The sequence below is a fragment of the Panicum virgatum genome, chromosome 9N (genome assembly GCF_016808335.1).
Source record: "Panicum virgatum strain AP13 chromosome 9N, P.virgatum_v5, whole genome shotgun sequence".
NCBI lineage: Eukaryota > Viridiplantae > Streptophyta > Magnoliopsida > Poales > Poaceae > Panicum > Panicum virgatum.
The window spans coordinates 3,353,426-3,370,889 of NC_053153.1; the positions used below are offsets into that span (position 1 = coordinate 3,353,426).

General features: G+C 44.3%; 3 protein-coding genes across 6 annotated transcripts; 1 reads left to right on the forward strand and 2 right to left on the reverse strand.

The window, feature by feature from the left end:
- Nucleotides 1-1,074: 1,074 nt before the first annotated feature.
- On the reverse strand, nt 1,075-1,585 carry LOC120687493. Its single transcript, XM_039969509.1, has 2 exons — nt 1,411-1,585; nt 1,075-1,229 (listed from the first exon to the last, which is right to left on the reverse strand). Exons 1-2 carry the CDS (start codon nt 1,583-1,585, stop codon nt 1,075-1,077), a joined length of 330 nt encoding a protein of 109 aa, XP_039825443.1.
- An 824-nt stretch (nt 1,586-2,409) lies between these two features.
- Nucleotides 2,410-12,321, reverse strand: LOC120688341. 2 transcript variants are annotated; one of them, XM_039970623.1, is made up of 9 exons: nt 11,929-12,321; nt 10,762-10,996; nt 10,469-10,638; nt 9,483-9,625; nt 9,196-9,373; nt 8,404-8,956; nt 7,070-7,182; nt 5,592-5,835; nt 2,410-2,838 (listed from the first exon to the last, which is right to left on the reverse strand). In XM_039970623.1, exons 1-9 carry the CDS (start codon nt 12,123-12,125, stop codon nt 2,611-2,613), a joined length of 2,061 nt encoding a protein of 686 aa, XP_039826557.1. In that variant the 5' UTR covers nt 12,126-12,321; the 3' UTR covers nt 2,410-2,610. The 2 variants fall into 2 exon arrangements, with proteins under 2 accessions (XP_039826557.1, XP_039826558.1); XM_039970624.1 differs by lacking the exon at nt 2,410-2,838 and adding an exon at nt 5,378-5,491 and having other exon boundaries at nt 11,929-12,308.
- On the forward strand, nt 2,838-7,941 carry LOC120688342. Of its 3 annotated transcripts, none has more exons than XR_005681065.1 (3): nt 2,838-4,069; nt 4,179-4,285; nt 4,434-4,701. XR_005681065.1 is itself a non-coding variant. In XM_039970625.1 (3 exons), the coding sequence occupies exons 1-3, from the start codon at nt 3,745-3,747 to the stop codon at nt 7,658-7,660; spliced, it is 384 nt and encodes a 127-aa protein (XP_039826559.1). In that variant the 5' UTR covers nt 2,838-3,744; the 3' UTR covers nt 7,661-7,941. The 3 variants fall into 3 exon arrangements, 1 of the variants encoding a protein (XP_039826559.1); XM_039970625.1 differs by lacking the exon at nt 4,179-4,285 and adding an exon at nt 7,532-7,941 and having other exon boundaries at nt 2,838-3,873; nt 4,434-4,559; XR_005681064.1 differs by having other exon boundaries at nt 2,838-4,285.
- Nucleotides 12,322-17,464: the final 5,143 nt, after the last annotated feature.

The window sequence follows — 17,464 nt, forward strand, 5'->3', positions numbered from 1 at the left end:
GCTCAAGCTTCAACCCTATGCTCAATCATCTCTGGTAAACCGGCCCTTTCCTAAACTGGCCATGAAGTACTTTGGTCCTTACACTATCCTGGAGCGGATTGGTGCTTGTGCTTATCGGTTGGATTTGCCGCCTACCACTCTTATCCACCCGGTCTTTCATGTGTCTCAACTCAAGACTTTCGTACCTGATCATAGACCTGGGCAAACGTCGGGTCGGGTCGGGTTCGGGTCGGGTCAAGGCCGGGTCACCGGTCGCATAGGACGGCCCGCGCCCGACCCGTACCTATCACCGGGTCGGGTCGGGTTGGCCCATGCACCCTGCGCGGGCATGTCGGGTCGGGTTTTTTTCGGGTTGGGTCGGGTTTTTTGGCCTTTGGGTCGGGTTTTTCGGGTTGGGTCGGGTTTTGGGTCAAAAATCACGGCCCGTGCCCGGCCTGTTGATTGTTGCGGGTCAAAAAATACGGCCCGCGCCCACCCGCCACGTAGCTCGGGTCGGGTCGGGTCGGGTTTTTTTCGGGCGGGTTGGGTCGGGTTGTTCGGGTCGGGTGACCCATGCCCAGGTCTACCTGATCATACACCTGTTTATTCAGACTTACCGGTTTCCATTCAGTTAGATGCAGCTGAGGTGATTCCAGAACAGATTTTGGACAGGCGTTTGGTCCAGAAAGGAGGAACCGCCGTTCCACAAGTGCTGATCAAATGGAAGACTCTGCCACCTTCTTCAGCAACATGGGAAGATTACTACGTGATCAAGCAAAGCTTTCCGGATGCTCTTGCTTGGGGACAAGCAAGTGAACGAGCGGGGGAAGATGTCGCGGCTGTATCGATGTAGGCGTATTTGCTATATGAAAACGTACTTTGTAACGCGGGAGTGGTGTTGCGTGGGCCCTGCGTGGCAGTGTCCGGCCCGGGATTAATAGCCCGCGGCGTGTAACGAGGGAGTTTGTCAAACCCCTAAATTCTGAATCGAGAAATCGAATCCGGCGACAGGGTTGTCTGTCCACCGCCGCCACCGTCTCTGAGTCTCTTGCCGCATTGCTCACGCCACGGTGATCGCCGGCGGCAACGGGGGTGTTACAGCGGCGTGTGGTGAGCGCGCGCCCGCAGCCCGCTCGGCGGCGGCCCCGGCTGCGCCGGTCTTGTCATGCCGAGGTTGGCTGTTGCTGTGGGCTGGGTTGTGGCCTCCGCCCAATCGGTTCGGCAGGCGTACGTGGTGCCGGTACCACGGCCTAGCTAGTGCCGGCGGCCAGTCAAGTCGAGCAATAATACGAGGGCATTGGCAGGCAATGATTGCAGGCCAGACTCGCCGCGGCGCCATGCCAATCATAACAGGAGCACGGCGGCCGGCACCCACGAGAAAAGGAAGAGCACGACGGCACGAGCGAGCTGAGCAACAGCTCCAGGCACCACCTGCGTAGACATGCCGCCGCGCCAGCACCCGCGAGTAGGCGTTCAGCGCCGCCTTGGACACCGCGTACGACGAGAGCGCGCCGGCAGGCCACCCGCGCGCCGCCGCCGCATCGCCGGCCTCCAGGTCCCTCGCGAACGCGGCCACCACCGCGACCACCCTCACCTCGCTCCGCATTGTTGACCTGACAAAAAGATACATCACTCTCGCTCGATCGATCGATCAACAATGTCGTCTCGATCTCCAGTGACCAATGCAGAATATAGGTGGTCTTTTTCACTTTTCGCATTTTGATTTATCTCTGTTCTATTTCGGCTTCAATAGTATTCCGTGCGATTATGGGCAAAGCATGAGCGAAACAGGACTTGACAAAACATTGTCTTGCATTCAGGTTGACACTCAACAATCATGGCACCTAGAGAGTCCCCTTCCTGTGCCGTTTATGGGCTGCCTGAAAATGTGCAGTATATTTTGTTTTTTTAGTTCTTTATTGATTTGTATCTTCCATAGGCTGGGTCTTTATTTGTTTTTCTCTAAAAGAAAATTATAGTAACCCACCCAACTTGTCCTGTTTCTTTTCCCAGTACTTGAGCGAAAATAAGCATAGAAAAAGTGACATATAATTCAAAAGAACGATATGTGAAGATAATCTTAAGAGATCTAATTGGCTGCAATTTATGGGAAAAAAAATTTAGAATCCATTATTCCTGTCTAGCAAATATACATCGTTTGTCATATAAGTGATTGCCATGTTATTGCCAATCAAATTAATTCTCCATTGTTTGAAAGAAAATGAGAAATAGTGCAACCAAAATATGCATCAGGTAATTACTAATTTTAGTTAGGATTAACCAATGTTTGAATGGATCGCTTACTTTTTACCATTGCAGGAGGACTAAAGTACTAAACAAGCTCTTCAGATGTAGCAAAACTCAGAGCAAGCTGGGCCAAGTTGGGAACCAGAATCGTAGATAACCAAGCAAGAACCAGGTCAGAACGGATATTAGAAATGAATCAACTGGTGGTAAAGGTAATTTGCCGCAGCTCTAATCCAACATATTCCAACAAAGCATTAGAGGCATCTTGTATAAGTGGAGGTAATTCTCCTTGTCCTAGCTGTTATACAGTGGTCTTTGTACAGAGTGGGCATTGGCTGCATCAGCCAAGCAGGACACAAGATTACGCTGGATATTACACAGATATCATCTTGTTTTCTTGTCTTCTGTCTCCTTCTCTACCACTACTGGAGCTGCAGGTATGCTGAACCACCACTCTCTCAACCTTCTGGTCCACCGTTCTGTGCTTGCTCTTCGTGGTGGTGAGTTGTTAGTGCACACCTCCAGAAACATCAGCAGCATAAGCACTCTTGTGGGCACGATGGCAAGGCTCAAGGCCATCATTACCAATGCAACAATAGCTTTATCCGTCGCCTATGATACGAGGAGCAGACAATGAAATATATATAAAACAATTGTATCTGTTAACTTGTCAGAACTTCTGCATACAGGATATAACATTAGGCAGAAAACTTGCAACAAGAACAAGTAACGGAAATCTGATTAAAAGCTGGCATTCCCCTACTACAGCAGGACCCAAGGCTCCCCATTCCCTTGAAAATCGGGGAAAGAACCCTGCCACAGAACCAAAAAGTAATTATGACCATCACTTCACTGCATGCTGACATGGAGTACTATCAGTCACCGTTGACACAGCAGTATAATTTGCTGGCATCCTGGACCAAACTCAGCATCAAGCGGTGCCCAAACAGGCAGCGGAAGCAACTAACGCCAATGAGTATGAGCAGGAGGGAGGCCGCACAAGGGTCAGGGAGAGCTATTCACGTGAACGCATTGCAAAAGTGGCAATCATGGGAAAATCGATGAACACATGATCTGCAAGGATTTCAGAACATAGGTTTGGTTCTTATCTCACACACAAGCAATGTTCTTAAGGCGTTGAGGCGAGGTGTGGCGCCCTACCTCCTCTGGACGCCTAGGCGAGGCGAGGCGACGCCATACACCAACGTAAAAGCAGAATATTAGCAGTATAATTAGCAGTATAAAGGGGAAAAGAAATGAGAAAAGAAGAAAAAAAAGAGAAAAGGCCCAGGAAGAATGTAAGGCCCAGCCCACCAAATCACTACCAGCCCATAAACTACTCATCTCCTCCCATCAGCCCACCCGCTCCCCCCCTACCCTATCTCGTCGTGCGCCGCCACTCCCTTCGCGGCCACCCCAGACGGAGCACCAGCGCCGCCAGTTCTCCTCCCTACCGCGGCCACCCCTAGATGGAGCACCAGCGCCGCCGCTCCTCCTCCCTGCCGCGGCCACCCCCAGATGGAGCACCAGTGCCCCCGCTCCTCCCTGCCGCGGCCACCCCCAGATGGAGCTATGGCGCCGCCGCTCCTCCCTGCCGGACGGCGCGGAGGCGGTGCTGCCCAGGCGCAGCACTGTCGGAGACGGCAGGTACAACATCATCTTGCTATCGCTGATCGGTTTTCGTCCTCTTTCTCCCTTCTCCCTCCCTCCATCCCTTCCTGACATGAATTAGGCAAGGCGTCCAGGACGCCTTGGAGCCTTGGAGCGCCTCATCGCCTAGGCGACGACTAGGCGACGCCTAGGCGACGCCTTAAGAACTATGCACACAAGGATCAACAAGCAGGTGCACCACACGTGTAATCTTTTTTTTCTTTTTTAAAGATCCTCATGCATACCATCACTAGGTCTTAGGTATGTCAATTTCTAACATTGACAATCACATTCTCCTTAAGGCCCATGAGTTCCTTAGTGATGTGATAAGCCAAGTGTACGTCCATGAGTTTCTACATGAGCTGATCAACCAAGTGAAGGTTCTTGTTACTGTCTTGAGATGACCAAGGTAAAGCTCGTTCTTAGGGGATTGGGCGGTAGGATGACACTGTCATGTGGGTTGTGGCAATGATCATCCCATTGGTAATTGGAATAGTTAGGTTTTTGGCCTTTAAGTTAAAGTGTCAGACATTATCATAACCTTTAATCTTCCACAGAAAGTGCTAGACATTGTCAGACAGGCTCCTGATGGAGGGCGGGGTCTGCTGATAGCCGAAACAGGAAGCAGACTGATGGCCGTGGAGGAGGACCTGATTGTGACTCCATCCAACTGCACAAGCTTGGTACAGCTGAGTGTTTGTCCTTCTGATGTCAAGTTCATTTATTTAGAGTTGTGTTTGCTGAAACTGAGTTGCCAGACTTGTTTGACTGATGCTGTGAAACGCTAAGCATTCTGTCCTCATGCAATTCAATGGATAGGGCAGAGATCCCTAAAATTCTAAAAAAAGGTTATTGTTTTTAAGAAATGTAAGAAAGTTCCGGAACCTTAAGAGCATCCTTACCAATGAAAGCAGTCTTGCTTGATGTCTTTAGTTTCTTACAACTCAAGGTAAGCTAAAACATTAAAAGGGCATACCCAGTGTTTAAAACTCCTACATATTGCCGAGGAGCTTTGGATATGTCTAAAGAGGTAGCTTTGGAGAGGAGCACTTGGAGACTAGCTATCAACATGCCTGAACCGTGACATTTGTTTCTTTTGGGTTTCATCATTCATCTCTAGCCTACCCCCAACTTGCTCGGGACAAAAGGCTATGTTGTTGTACCCAGTGTTTAAAACTCTTACGTATTGCCCAGTCTGGCGAAGGGAGTTTCTAGTCAGCCTTCCACTTGTTTGTCACAAGGAGGCTAAAACACTATCCCTAATATTCAATCCACAGATTGTAATAAAGCTATCACATGACAAAAGCAGTTCACAATAATTTTAGCATCAGAACAGTACATTTTACATGAAAGCATAAAATTGAATTAATTTAAAAACAATCAGTAATTGCAACAATGGAATGTTTAAGTAATTTTTTTCTAAATTCCATTTATTTTATTTTCTCAAATCCTCTTCGTGAACCTTGAGTAATGGGGTTATAATTCCATGAACCATAGCGTATGCCGTATGACAACATAGCATGAATTACTTTTATTTTCCCACTCAATCTACTGCCAATTATGGTGTGATTTCAGGTTCCATTTGCACTAACACAATGTATGTCACAAATATTCACTGCATAGCATTACAAATTCCAGGTTTAATGAAAATCAAAACAAAATAATATAAATAGTTCCTCGAAATGATGGATAGTGAGGACTGGACTAACATATACCTGGGATGGAAAAGCCAATAATAGAGCTCTTATCTTCAGAAGAACAATATTTGCATCCTGGACGAGCTCCTCGATTTTAGAAATAGCATTTTGAACAGCTAGGAGCTGCTCCATTGTGTTCATTGGAGGTGGAGATACCACCTTGACCTCAGACATTGGCTTTCCTTGATTAGTTAATCTTGTGAGGAACATAAAAACTGCTGAAAACAATAGCACCATGACCATAAAATAGACTACCCACCCCCTGTGTCAGCAAAGAAACAAAGAGACATCATAAACGTGAAGAATTCTAGGAAGAATTCATCGATGTACTATACCTGAGAACTTAAATGTACAGTTCAGATTTCTATTATAAGCTACACTATCCCTTTGATAACAGTAAATGCAGATTCATATGAAATGTATGAGTGCTCACCAGCTGATAAGTTCAGTTACTGTTAGTCAAGCACTGTTGCCATGCTCGCTTTGTCGTGATGTCTTGTTAAAAGATTTTTTTGGGGTAAAGAAAAGAGTGCTAAGAAAGAAACTGAAACAAAGTTACTTTGACTAAGGGAGTGAGGGTTGGTAATTAAGGAGAGGAAGCCGACAATCTTAACCTTCTGTAGTATCCAAAACTCATCAACCTAGAACGATTAGTATCAATGGTGAACCGTCAAATTTGCCAAAATGTTTTAAAATTGTATTGGTCCTGATTAAATTTCTATTTATCAACCTTTCTGACTTGCTCCTATGGAACCAAAGCCGAAAGGATTGAAAAAGTCACTCATTCACCACTGATGAAGGATTCCTCGAAAAGTTAAGGATTTAGTTCTTTTTCGAACACCCTTGCACTATCGCTGGCTCAGTAATAGCAGCTACATCCTTCACATACATTGGCTCTGGGACACATTACTACAACTATTGCACAATTTGTCCCTAATTTATCTACAAGGAAATAGATCAGTCCAGGACCCAACAGACAATTGAGAAGAGTGTGCGATGCACATGCGTATCTAGATGTTAGTTCTTTCGCGTGACTCGGAGGGCCTCAAAATCACAGGACAATGATCAACCTAGTTCCTTTTCACCAACCATAAGTATTAATTTGCATTTTAGATAGTAATGCATCTACAATAACCACCAAGAGTCTTGTCATTACAGGGGCAGCATAATAGAGATAAAATAATGGCTTTAATTTGATGTTGGTTAATCTGCTGGTGCCATTAATATCCTAATTCCTAAGTACAAACAAAAGGCGCTATGTGAACCACAGCCAACCACTAAATCTCTAAATAACAATAGCTGCTACCAGTCACACTAGTTTACATTGATAGGTTCATTGTTGCATGAGCTCCTCTCTTAGTTTTTTTTTCTTGAGGGAATCCTCTCTTAGTTACTATATTCCAATGTTTGGTTCCCTTACATATAAAATGGACAAATCAAACCAGTACCTCTAACATAAAATTAGCAGAAAAATATGCATGGAGAAAGTAGCATACCTGATTATAATGTAAGAGAATAGAAAGCAAAACACCATGGACTTCAGAGGCTCATCCCATGATGTGAGCAATAACAAAATCCTCCAAAGCTCACTTACTGGGGATAACAATTCCTGGATATATTTAGGAATTAGATAAAAGAAATACCGAACAAAAACTTAAAATGTATCTGTTCAGACATAATTGTTCTCATTCATTTCGCAATTGTATCACATTTCTATCCTGCTGGGATTGTTGTATATTTGGTATTAACCCTGTGTAATAGCTCGGTTAGTGCTCACAGTAACTTCCTAACGTGTAATCCCTTGATTAGCTCTAGCATTAGCTGCAGGGCCTTCTGGCTAGGCTATACATATTTGCATGTATCAATCAATCAAGATACTCTGTTAATCATTCCCAAAATTTCATGGTATCAGACTATCTTTTCAAATCCTAACATTCCACTGCCCCTCTTCTTTCCAGAGGCATGGCTTCTGCTCACACCATTACACTGCCAGTGCCGCCTCCAACATCCCAAAGCTTGAGCCCATACCTCCATCCACTCCCACAGGAAGGACCTTTACCTGGTCGTCCTCAGCAAGTCTGCCTTGAAGAAGCACTGCACGGCAGCAAGATGCTGATGGGGAACAGAGCGGGCAGGTAACTTTGCAGGCCCAGTGTGGGAGTGTTGGCATGGGGTGAACAGGCATGCCGAATGAGTTGATCCATGGGATGCTGATAGGGAACAGAACGGGCAGGTAACTTTGCAGGCCCAGTGTGGGAGTGTTCGCATGGGGTGAACAGGCATGCCTGTTCAGTTGGTCCATGGGCTAAGATTCTGACCCATGAGGCCATGAGTGTCATGACATTAGTAAATGAGGATATTGATGAATTCTAAACACCACATAAATTTTGAGGACAGCTAGACAAAGAATCACCTGGAAAAACAGGAATAAGACAACCCTTGCTCTGACTTTAACGTAACCCTTGCTGACAATCTGCTAACCGCATTCACCCCCTCAAACAAAATGTTTTGAACATGATGATGACAATTATGGCAAGCATGAAGTCTTCTCCCTCATCTAGGCTTCCACGAATAAGCATAGGATGCATGTGTGTATTTTACAGGGATTCTTTCAAAAAAATCAACTTTCAATGGACATTAAACAGCGGTCACTGAAACAAGTACCTAATCCAGAAGAATGATACAAGTATCTGGTCGAAAACAGTATAAATTGTCACTGAATAAAATAAAGTGAGAGCCCGCTTGAGGGGGGGAAAAGTAAATGGCAATGCCACACGATCTCAGGTAAATAGTTGACAGATAAAAAGGATTGTTTATGTTCTGAATTTACCTTCATTACTGCTAAGTTTGTATCAAGCCCCTCAACTTTGACTCCATCAACCGTAGCTTGGGCCAGTTCAACCTTCTTATAGTTGTTCATTGAGTCAAAAACGGCCTTCTGCAAGGAACTAATTTCCCCAACAACCATCTCACCAACAAACAATCTCTCGCCATTATTAACTGGTGATACCACACCCAAGTTTGACAAGACAGCATGCATTCCTCTACTCGTGCCAGGTTGGTTACTTCGATCCGAAGTTCTTGATGATATAGCACTGGCTAGTGTTTCAAGTATAAAATCACCTCCAGGAACTTTGTCACATAGATTGAACATCAAAAGAGATTCATATCGATTTGGCACTGGGAAACCTAACTGTTCAATGGCTTGTAACCGTAGAATACCAAGTGCTGCCTTCAGAATTGTTTCGTCTTTGTCAACTCCACTTATGTCAAACTTCCTAACAAATCTATGGGCATAAAGAACTTCTGATATGATGGCCAGCCAATAATCACGACGGGAATGGCCAGCCAACTCTGGAAATTCAATGATAACTGGCTCTGTTCTGCATGCACAATAGCAATATACACAAAGCTGTAAGTAAAGATGAAGAACAAATATATAGGGTAACTACAAGGATACCAACTGGCAGAAGCATATTGCCAACATGTCCTAATAGACAAAGTTTCTGGATCATATAGAGCGATGATACGTAAATTAAAACTAGCAATGAAAAGATCATGGCAACAACACACAGTACATGTAGCTTACATGATATTGCTTTATTATGTGTTGAGAACTTACAAGGTTGTTGATTTGTACATAACGGCTTTGTCAAAGAGACGTGAACCCCATGGACCAGTCAGCTCAGGTTTAACTGCCTGCTTTACATCTTCTGCAAGTTCATAAGCTTTGGGCTTATCATAAGTAACAACTCGAAGAGCTTCAAAGTAAAGAGCATGATCTGTGAGTACTAATCTTCCTGCATCAAGATTAAAATAAGTGATGTAAGAATAGAGAAGTTCATGTTGTTTCAATATTTAGTAAATAAACATAACAGCAGCTTGATCAGCTCAATGAAACACGCATACCTGGCCATGTTGAAATACCCACATGTTCGAGTACTGGTTGTGTTGTCAATGTTCCATCAACTTCCAGTATCCTTTCTCCTCTCTGAGACCGGAGGTTTGATAGGAGTGATGACTCAGATTGTGTCTTCATCTTTTTCACCGCTCTATATGAGAGAAAAAAACATATGCCAAGTGTGGCCTTTAGCAAACAAGAAACAACGTAAGATGCATGATGATGATGATTACAAATTCTTCTTGCACCTATTTCCCAATACTATAGATGGCATACTAACTTGCAATGTGCATGAAGGATAGACTAATTAGCTCAAATTTAGCCCCATACTGAATGAAGTTCTTTCCCTCTAAATCATTCTTACTTCTTGCTAAGTTGCCTTTTGCCGCTTACATGCCTGAACCTGTTAACAATTTTTTTTTTTTGAACTTCTCTGGACGATAAATAGACGACTTATGTTAATAAATTTGCCATAGTAACACATGGGCCTTCTGACTAGCAAGATACAAAATTCCTTGCACATGATGAGGATACTAGGATTCAACTGTGATAAACTAAGCAGCACCATATCCCTACATTCCTTTAAACTGATTGACAGTCACAAATGTAGCAACACATCAGGATCCATGAAGAGCATATTTTCCTGTACAAATTAATGAAATAGACGTTGCAGTACTCAACATGCAGACAGTGTAGGGAGACTAGAATTTTGTCCTATCTTAAACTCCAGAAAATCAATCAAAACATGAGTTCAATTAAAGTTTAATAACAATATCTAGGACTACATTGTGTTTTAGAGTTTATTGCATTTCAATAGCACGTGAAGATTTTACGTTAGTAACTAATAAGCATTCTTAGCTAGGTATAGACAAAACTTTGGTATTTCAACAGAACAAAAGGTAAAGAAAAGTTGAACATGTTAGCAGCCAAATATTTGAGCTAGTTATTGTGTATGTTAATAACAAAAAGACATTATAGTATCAAAGAAAGTAACCTGTCCAATTCTGAAAGGTACTTATCATATACAGAAAATGGAAGACGGCCTCCGCTTGAACATGAAAGTACATCGAAGAGATTTGAACAAGTTACAACATCAGCAATGGTTGGGATGGCAGGTGCTATTCTTGCAAAAGCTTCTAAACTAACTGTGCTGTCCACCTCAGCCTGCAAAGCAGGGGTATGAAATTTAATATGGTTAAGAGACTCACTATCCTTGCTATAACATAGAACCTGCGAGTTATGAAAAAGAAGTCTTAACTAATTCTATAACAGAACAAAAGTAAGTACCTTAACACTATGCTGGCTTGAAGAAGAAGGAACATCCCAAGCTAACATCATATCAAATGATAGGCGACGAAAGTTTTTGTCAGCAAGATACCCTGCAACTTGTGAGATCTGAGCAAGTGCCATGAAGCAGCAGTACTCCAAAAAGTTTCTTGCGTAGTTTCTTGGGTTCTTTACAGACTCAGATGCTTGCTCATCAAAGTTCTTTTGCAGATCGTTGATAGAAACATTAAGAATTCTGAAAGATAATAGGAACAAAACAAAATTGATCAACTGATGGAAGTGGAGACATTGTACTAAAAAGGGAAATGCTGGCTATATAAGATAACAGCTTAAATAAATATACATAAGAGCATAGCTATGCCTGAACAAAAAGAGGAAATGTGCTAAAGAACTAACTCTCATGATGGTTGCATGAGCATGAGATGATCAACAGGTTTCAAATAAATATGTAACAACAGGCTGCAGATGATCAATTGAGGTACACTATATTCAAATACACAAAATGCCACTTTTCCTCAACTGCTAAGGGAATTTCAACCTACATGTGCCATAAATTGCCATTTTACAATGTAGTACATAAAAGAAAAGGTAAAAGCATTCAGATCAGCTCAAACATGTCATTTAGTCACAAAGTGCAATGACTTATAAGATCCCAAATTACGAGTGTCATTGTTGCAGCCAATTGCTAATGCTGAATTGTAAATTAAACCCATTTGAAGTCCAACACTAACTCATAGCCCAAAAGGCCAAAACCAGATGCAAATCACTATGCTCGCTCCTTAAGCAGTATACATGCACTTAAATTACAACATACAAATCATAACGCGCAACATAACACTAGTTCCTGATAAGCTAATGCCTAATAGTGTCTAATCCAACATATGTGGTGTGCAGGTTGGTTTGATCTTATTATGTAAGGGTTTTCAGAGAATTGCCACCTCCATGAACATGCCTGGTTTAATAGCGACAACCAATTCAATCGAAAAGAACAAAGGTTGGAATTTAATGATGATCAAATTCCATATCGAAGAGCCACGGAAGCTTGCAATGAGGGATTATCTTGAAGAGATAACCTAAGAAAGAAATAATTTACACTCTAGTCCCCTAGAGCATTTCCATTTCCTGAAATAAAGGGCGAAGCGGATCAAGCGCCGCTTTGGCCATTACCGGGAGCAGCGAGCGACGACGGAGTTGGCCTTGAAGGAGAGGCCAGCGATTGAGGAGCGCTTGACGGAGAGCGAGCCGTCGTGGCCCTCATCGTCGTCGTCCTCGCGGCGGGGGAGGCCCCACTTGAACGACCCCTCCCGCACCAGCCCCTCGAACCCCTCCATCAGCAGATCTCGCGTCCGGCTCATCATCGCCATCCTGCAGGAAGACGGCGCGGATCCGGTGGCGGAGAGGTTGGTCGCAGCGCGACGGTGGTTTGCCGCTTTGATTGCGTGCGGGTCAAGAAGGCTGACGATAGCAGAGGGAGCCGCCGCGGAGATAGGAGCTCAAGCTCAAACCCTGATCGCCGTTGTCCTCATCTCTCTCGCGCGCGTGTGGGTGGCGGGCAGAATGGCTGGAACGGGATGCTCATGCTCTGACGTGCGCCACCGTGACGTTCTCCTCACTGACATGTGGGCCCACGTGAGCTCTTTACATTTTAGCCTTATTTTACGCTAAATGAACTGCAGTTCTGCAAACATATACTAAATGGACAACGATGATAAAATTTGTGGGATAAATTTCGAATAGAATGACTATTTTTTATATAAAAGGGTACTTCGTATTGAAATAAAGAGAACCATTTACTAGAAAAGATTCTTCCAGGTTTAATTTTTTTTCGCGACCGTGGCTGAGCACGTTTTTCATTAAGAAGAAAACAGTTACAAACACAAACTTATGCGGCCAAACAGAAGTTGACCAACACAATAGCACAAAGGACTAAAATCAGAGAAATACTGAAGAAACGCACACACGAGCGAGAAAACACCACGCAACACAGAACAGCAACACCCGAACCCGCGAAGCTAGCCAAACCCACACAACTAAACCTGCTAAAAAAAAACTACACTGCCAAAGGAGTAAAGATATGCAATCCTAACACGGTGGGAAAGCATCCACCGACCAACTAACAACGACGGCAAAGCATCCGCCCAAAGGGAACTCCAACCAATGACGACGGCGGCAAAGCATCCGCCTAAAGAGCAGCACAGTGAGAAAGCATCCGCAACTGAAGACCAACGCGACCTTGACGATGCAGAGGAAGCTAAGCGAGGGCAGACGCAGAAGTGAATCGTCTCCGAGAAGAGCCGTCGACCAGCACCGGTAAGAGCTTCCAAGACGACACCTTCAAGAAAGGAGCGACGCAAAAAAAAAAAGCGCCGCCATTGTCCAACCAACATGGTCTAGATTTTCACCTGGACATCTCACTGAAAGATGTGGGTATAGGGGAAGAGAGTGATGCCTTCAACAAGGTAAGTGACGTCCTCAGACGCCGCCGTCACTGGCCCGCAAGCGAACCAAGGCTTTCGCCTTCACCCCAAACCCAACCCGAAGCCGAAGACAGCAGCCGCCGCCGCGCAAGGACTAGGTTGACACGGCGCAGCGGAACACACCAGCACCACAACCCGACCGAGCAGCGGGGGCAACCAACTGGACGGGGAAAAGGACGTCAGCCGCCCCAAGCCGGAGGCCGGCCGCGGCAGACGCCGGCAGTCCATCCCCACACCAAACGAGACCCGCAGGAAGGGCGGCGGCGCGACCGCGGCCCCACAGCCACCACGGGGCAGCGGCGGGAGAGGGGGCCCGCCCCGAGCGAGCGGTGGCGCGGCAGCAGCCCCCCAGCCACATCGAGCCGGCAGCGACAGCGCGGCCGAGGGCCCCCAGACCCCGAGCAGCAGCGGCGCGGCAAGGGCGGCGCCCCTCCAACCAAGCCGGCGGTGGAGCCGCGCCCCTACAGGGGGCCCGGATCAGGAGTGGAGGAGGCCGGATCCGACCCCGGTGGCGGAGGAGAAGCGGCGAGGATGCAGACCCCGAGCGACAGCGGCGCAGCAAGGGCGGTCGCCCCTCCAACCGAGTCGGCGGCGGAGCCGCGCCCCCACCCGGGCCTGACGGCGGATCCGGCGAGGAGGCGGCGTATCAGGCCCCGATGGTCAGCGGTGGCGGAGAAACGGCGAGGATGCAGACCGGGGGGAGGAGGGAGGTAGGAGAGAGAGGAGAGGACGAGGGGGCGCAGGCTAGGCCGACTTCGGCTCAGCCGCGGGCCGCCGCCGCCCGGACGGTCGCCGGCGGCGACCACCGGAGGCGGTTAGGCGTGGGGAGGCGGACGGCAGCATGGGGTGCCCCCCGTGTCGCCCGAGAGAACGACGCGGGGGGGGGGGGGGAGTGTTTGTATCTCGTCTTCCAGGCAGAATTCATGTGCCATTGCATACTGGTTACAATTTCGGCATTGATCCATCTGCTCCATGGAACTATCTTGAGCGTTATTTGAGGCAGTAGCATGGTTGATTAGGCAGTCATTTCACATTTCTAAGGCTGTTAACTGGTGTCATTTAGGTGCACCTTCAACCCTCTTTAGTTCATAGTTTTTTATAGTAATTTTCCAAAATAAAATTTTATTTTAAAGAAGTAGTATAAATTTTGAACTAAATAGGATTGAATGTGCACCTAAGAGTCACCAATTACCACCTCTACACATTTCAATACCGTGTCTATATTTTCACTAATTATTGATCGATCTCTTTCAGCTGCAATTAGAATTCTTGGTGTTTCTATTCCTGATTGGCGAAATGACTTTGGCTCTGTTTAGATCTTTACTCGTAAACCCCGTAAACGCAAAAAAACGTCACATCAAATGTTTTGACACATGCATGGAGTACTAAATGAAGTCTATTTACAAAACTTTTTGCATGGATGGGATGTAAATCGCGAGACGAATCTAATGAGCATATTTAATCCATGATTTGCAACAGTGATGCTACAGTAACCATCCGCAAATTATGAATTGATCATAGATTAATTAGCATCATTAGATTCGTCTCGCGATTTACAACCCATCTGTGCAAAAGGTTTTGTAAATAGACTTCATTTAATATTTTAAATTAGCAAGATTCCATCACAAAAAAAATTTACGTTGGAACTAAACACGGCCTTTGTCAAGCAACCATCTGATTCTGATTCCATAAAAAGCAGCCAAGAACCTGTGCAAGAAACCTTTCGAAGCACTACTGCTTCATGGTACTGCTCAGATCTCTCAGGTTGCAGGTAAACATGCTGACATTTGACGTGACATTAACTTGGGAGGACTGTGCTTAGTTGCAAAATCTTTCTCTCCAAACTTCACTATTCACCTATCACACCAAATCTTTTACCTCATGCACGGACTACTAAATGTAGGTAAATAAAAAACTAATTGCATAGTTTTGATGTACGTTGCGAGACGAATCTTTTGAGTCTAGTTAGCCTATAGTAGGAAAATATTTACCACAAACAAACAAAAAATACTATAGTATACTACAGTATCTAATGTGAACCTTTTTTACCACTTTTTACGGATCTAAACACAGTCGAGGTTCCTTCTTGATCAAGCCAGAATGCCAGATCATTGATAAGACGCTTTAGTTCTGTTTAAGGAACTAAAAGTAAAGGTGTAGCCATAAAAAAGAAAGTTAAGAGATAGCGAGCAGCGGCAGGAAAATGACAGAATTTTACCTGTTCTTGAATGGATATATTTAGTTCGTTTAGAATTGATTATTAGACTTGGACAGCGCAATTGCCGTATCCACTATTTTATGCCTGAATATTCACTAGCAAACGCACGGCAAAAGCCGTATTTGGAAGAGAATCTTACTATTTCATAGCACTAAATAAAGTCTATTTATAAAACTTTTTGTACATATGGGTTGTAAATTGAGATACGAATCTAATGAGTCTAATTAATCTATAATTAATTCATAAATAGCAGATGATTACTATAGCATCACTGTTGCAAATCATGAATTAAGTAGGCTCATTCATCTCGCGATTTACAACACATCCGTGCAAAAAGTTTTGCAAATAGATTTTATTTAGTACTCTATGTATATGTTTAAACATTCGATGTAATGTTTTTAGATGTAAAATTTTGGGATCTAAACAACACCTGATGCTCAGCCGCTCATCTGTTTAGAACCAGGCAACCAGCACTCCTGAATCCTGATCGGACCTCAATTTCTTTTAGGGAGGTTGTATAATACGGCAGGCCAAAGTCAGGTGTTTCTGGAATATGTGTCTATGAAAAAAAGGAGACCGGTGGATAGGGTCATGGCTTGCTTGGTAGGCAGTCGTCGCTATAAAAAATAATTTGTATGGCCCTCTATTTTTTTCTAGGGGCTGTCCAAAAACTAACCCTCTCAGCTCACCCGCTTCTCCAAACCTCGGTTTACGTAAGTATGCATATTTATTAAAGAAAAATTATACCATGCATATTTATTAAAGAAAAATTATACCATGGTAGTACAGGGGCTTGTGGTGGTGGTCGGTCGGTTGAAATATTTTTTTTCTTTTGTTGTTTTTGAGTTTTTAATTTTTTTAAAAATGATATGTAGAGAAGACACTAACCCTCCCTGACGTACAACCCTACCTCATGCTTTTAGCATAACTTAACTCTCTTTTGATACTTCATGACTGCAAACTGTATTTACTCTGTTCGGCTGACCGTGCCTGGTGACTGGTGCTGATTTGTTGTAAGAGAAAAGTACTGCTGACTGGCTGGTGGCTGGTGCTGATTTAGTATGAGAGAAAAACACTGCTGGCTGGTTAGCTGGCAAGCTATCTGAACAGAGCGATTATCTCTGACCTCCTCTTTAATATTTTAGTACTCAACTCTTATTTGGATCAATATCCGAGCTACATACTAAAATACTTGGTAGCTAATATTGATCACAAATGTAACATATGGTTTGACAGAACCTACAGGATGCAGATACTATTCAATTAGCATTTATGCCCCGGTGAAACTCAACTCCTTTTCAATCTATACACCGTTGGATATTTTATTATCTACATAGAGCATATATGTAATATGTGTCGTGCCATGTTGAATTCCTAATGTTTCCATTTCTATCTCTTGCTTTATTTACTTAGGTACATAGATTTATTTTATTTTGAATGAAGAAAGTTGATGATAGGGCGCGCAAAGCGCGGTGTGTTCTAGTACTATGAATTCTTTGGTCATGCCTCGATCTTGGAGGTTGAAGTTGCCTAACTGAAGCACTACCAGCCATGAGTGCTGATACATGATGCTGCGTGTTTCGCTGCTGATGTTCGCCTCATGTTCAAGTGAGAAACCGATCACTGTTACGATATACGAATTACCAACATACTAGATAGGCCAGCTCTTTTTGAGATGCAAATGTCCAAGTTTTTTTTTTTTTTTTGGCGGCCAAGGTTTATGCTTACATGTCTGGGTTGGTACCAGGCTTGTGAATTGAGAAATTTCTATTTGTGTTATTCTTGATATGAAATCAATCCTGGGTGCGAAACTTCAGTTGTTTTATTTGTTTTTTTCTTTTGCTATTGGAATCATACATATTTTACAGATTGAAATTTATGTAGGGCTGAAGTTATTTTGGACTAAAGTGACGGGATCCAATCCTTTACTGCCCAACGCATAATAATTACTTGCCTAGAATCATTCCTACTGAATTAATTCCACATCGGGAATAAGTGAAAAGAGCCG

Excerpts from the sequence above, each read along its gene's own strand:
- LOC120688342 (XM_039970625.1), top strand. The coding sequence starts at position 3,745 with ATGGAGCACCAGTGCCCCCGCTCCTCCCTGCCGCGGCCACCCCCAGAT. Across the intron at positions 3,874-4,433 it reads AGCACTGTCGGAGACGGCAG|AAAGTGCTAGACATTGTCAG; the intron begins GTACAACATCAT and ends AATCTTCCACAG. Across the intron at positions 4,560-7,531 it reads CATCCAACTGCACAAGCTTG|AGGCATGGCTTCTGCTCACA; the intron begins GTACAGCTGAGT and ends TCTTCTTTCCAG.
- LOC120687493 (XM_039969509.1), bottom strand. The coding sequence starts at position 1,585 with ATGCGGAGCGAGGTGAGGGTGGTCGCGGTGGTGGCCGCGTTCGCGAGG. Across the intron at positions 1,230-1,410 it reads GCGGCGGCATGTCTACGCAG|GCCGTGGTACCGGCACCACG; the intron begins GTGGTGCCTGGA and ends GGCACTAGCTAG.
- LOC120688341 (XM_039970623.1), bottom strand. The coding sequence starts at position 12,125 with ATGGCGATGATGAGCCGGACGCGAGATCTGCTGATGGAGGGGTTCGAG. Across the intron at positions 9,374-9,482 it reads GGGTATTTCAACATGGCCAG|GAAGATTAGTACTCACAGAT; the intron begins GTATGCGTGTTT and ends ATCTTGATGCAG. Across the intron at positions 2,839-5,591 it reads TATTGGCTTTTCCATCCCAG|GCGACGGATAAAGCTATTGT; the intron begins GTATATGTTAGT and ends CTCGTATCATAG.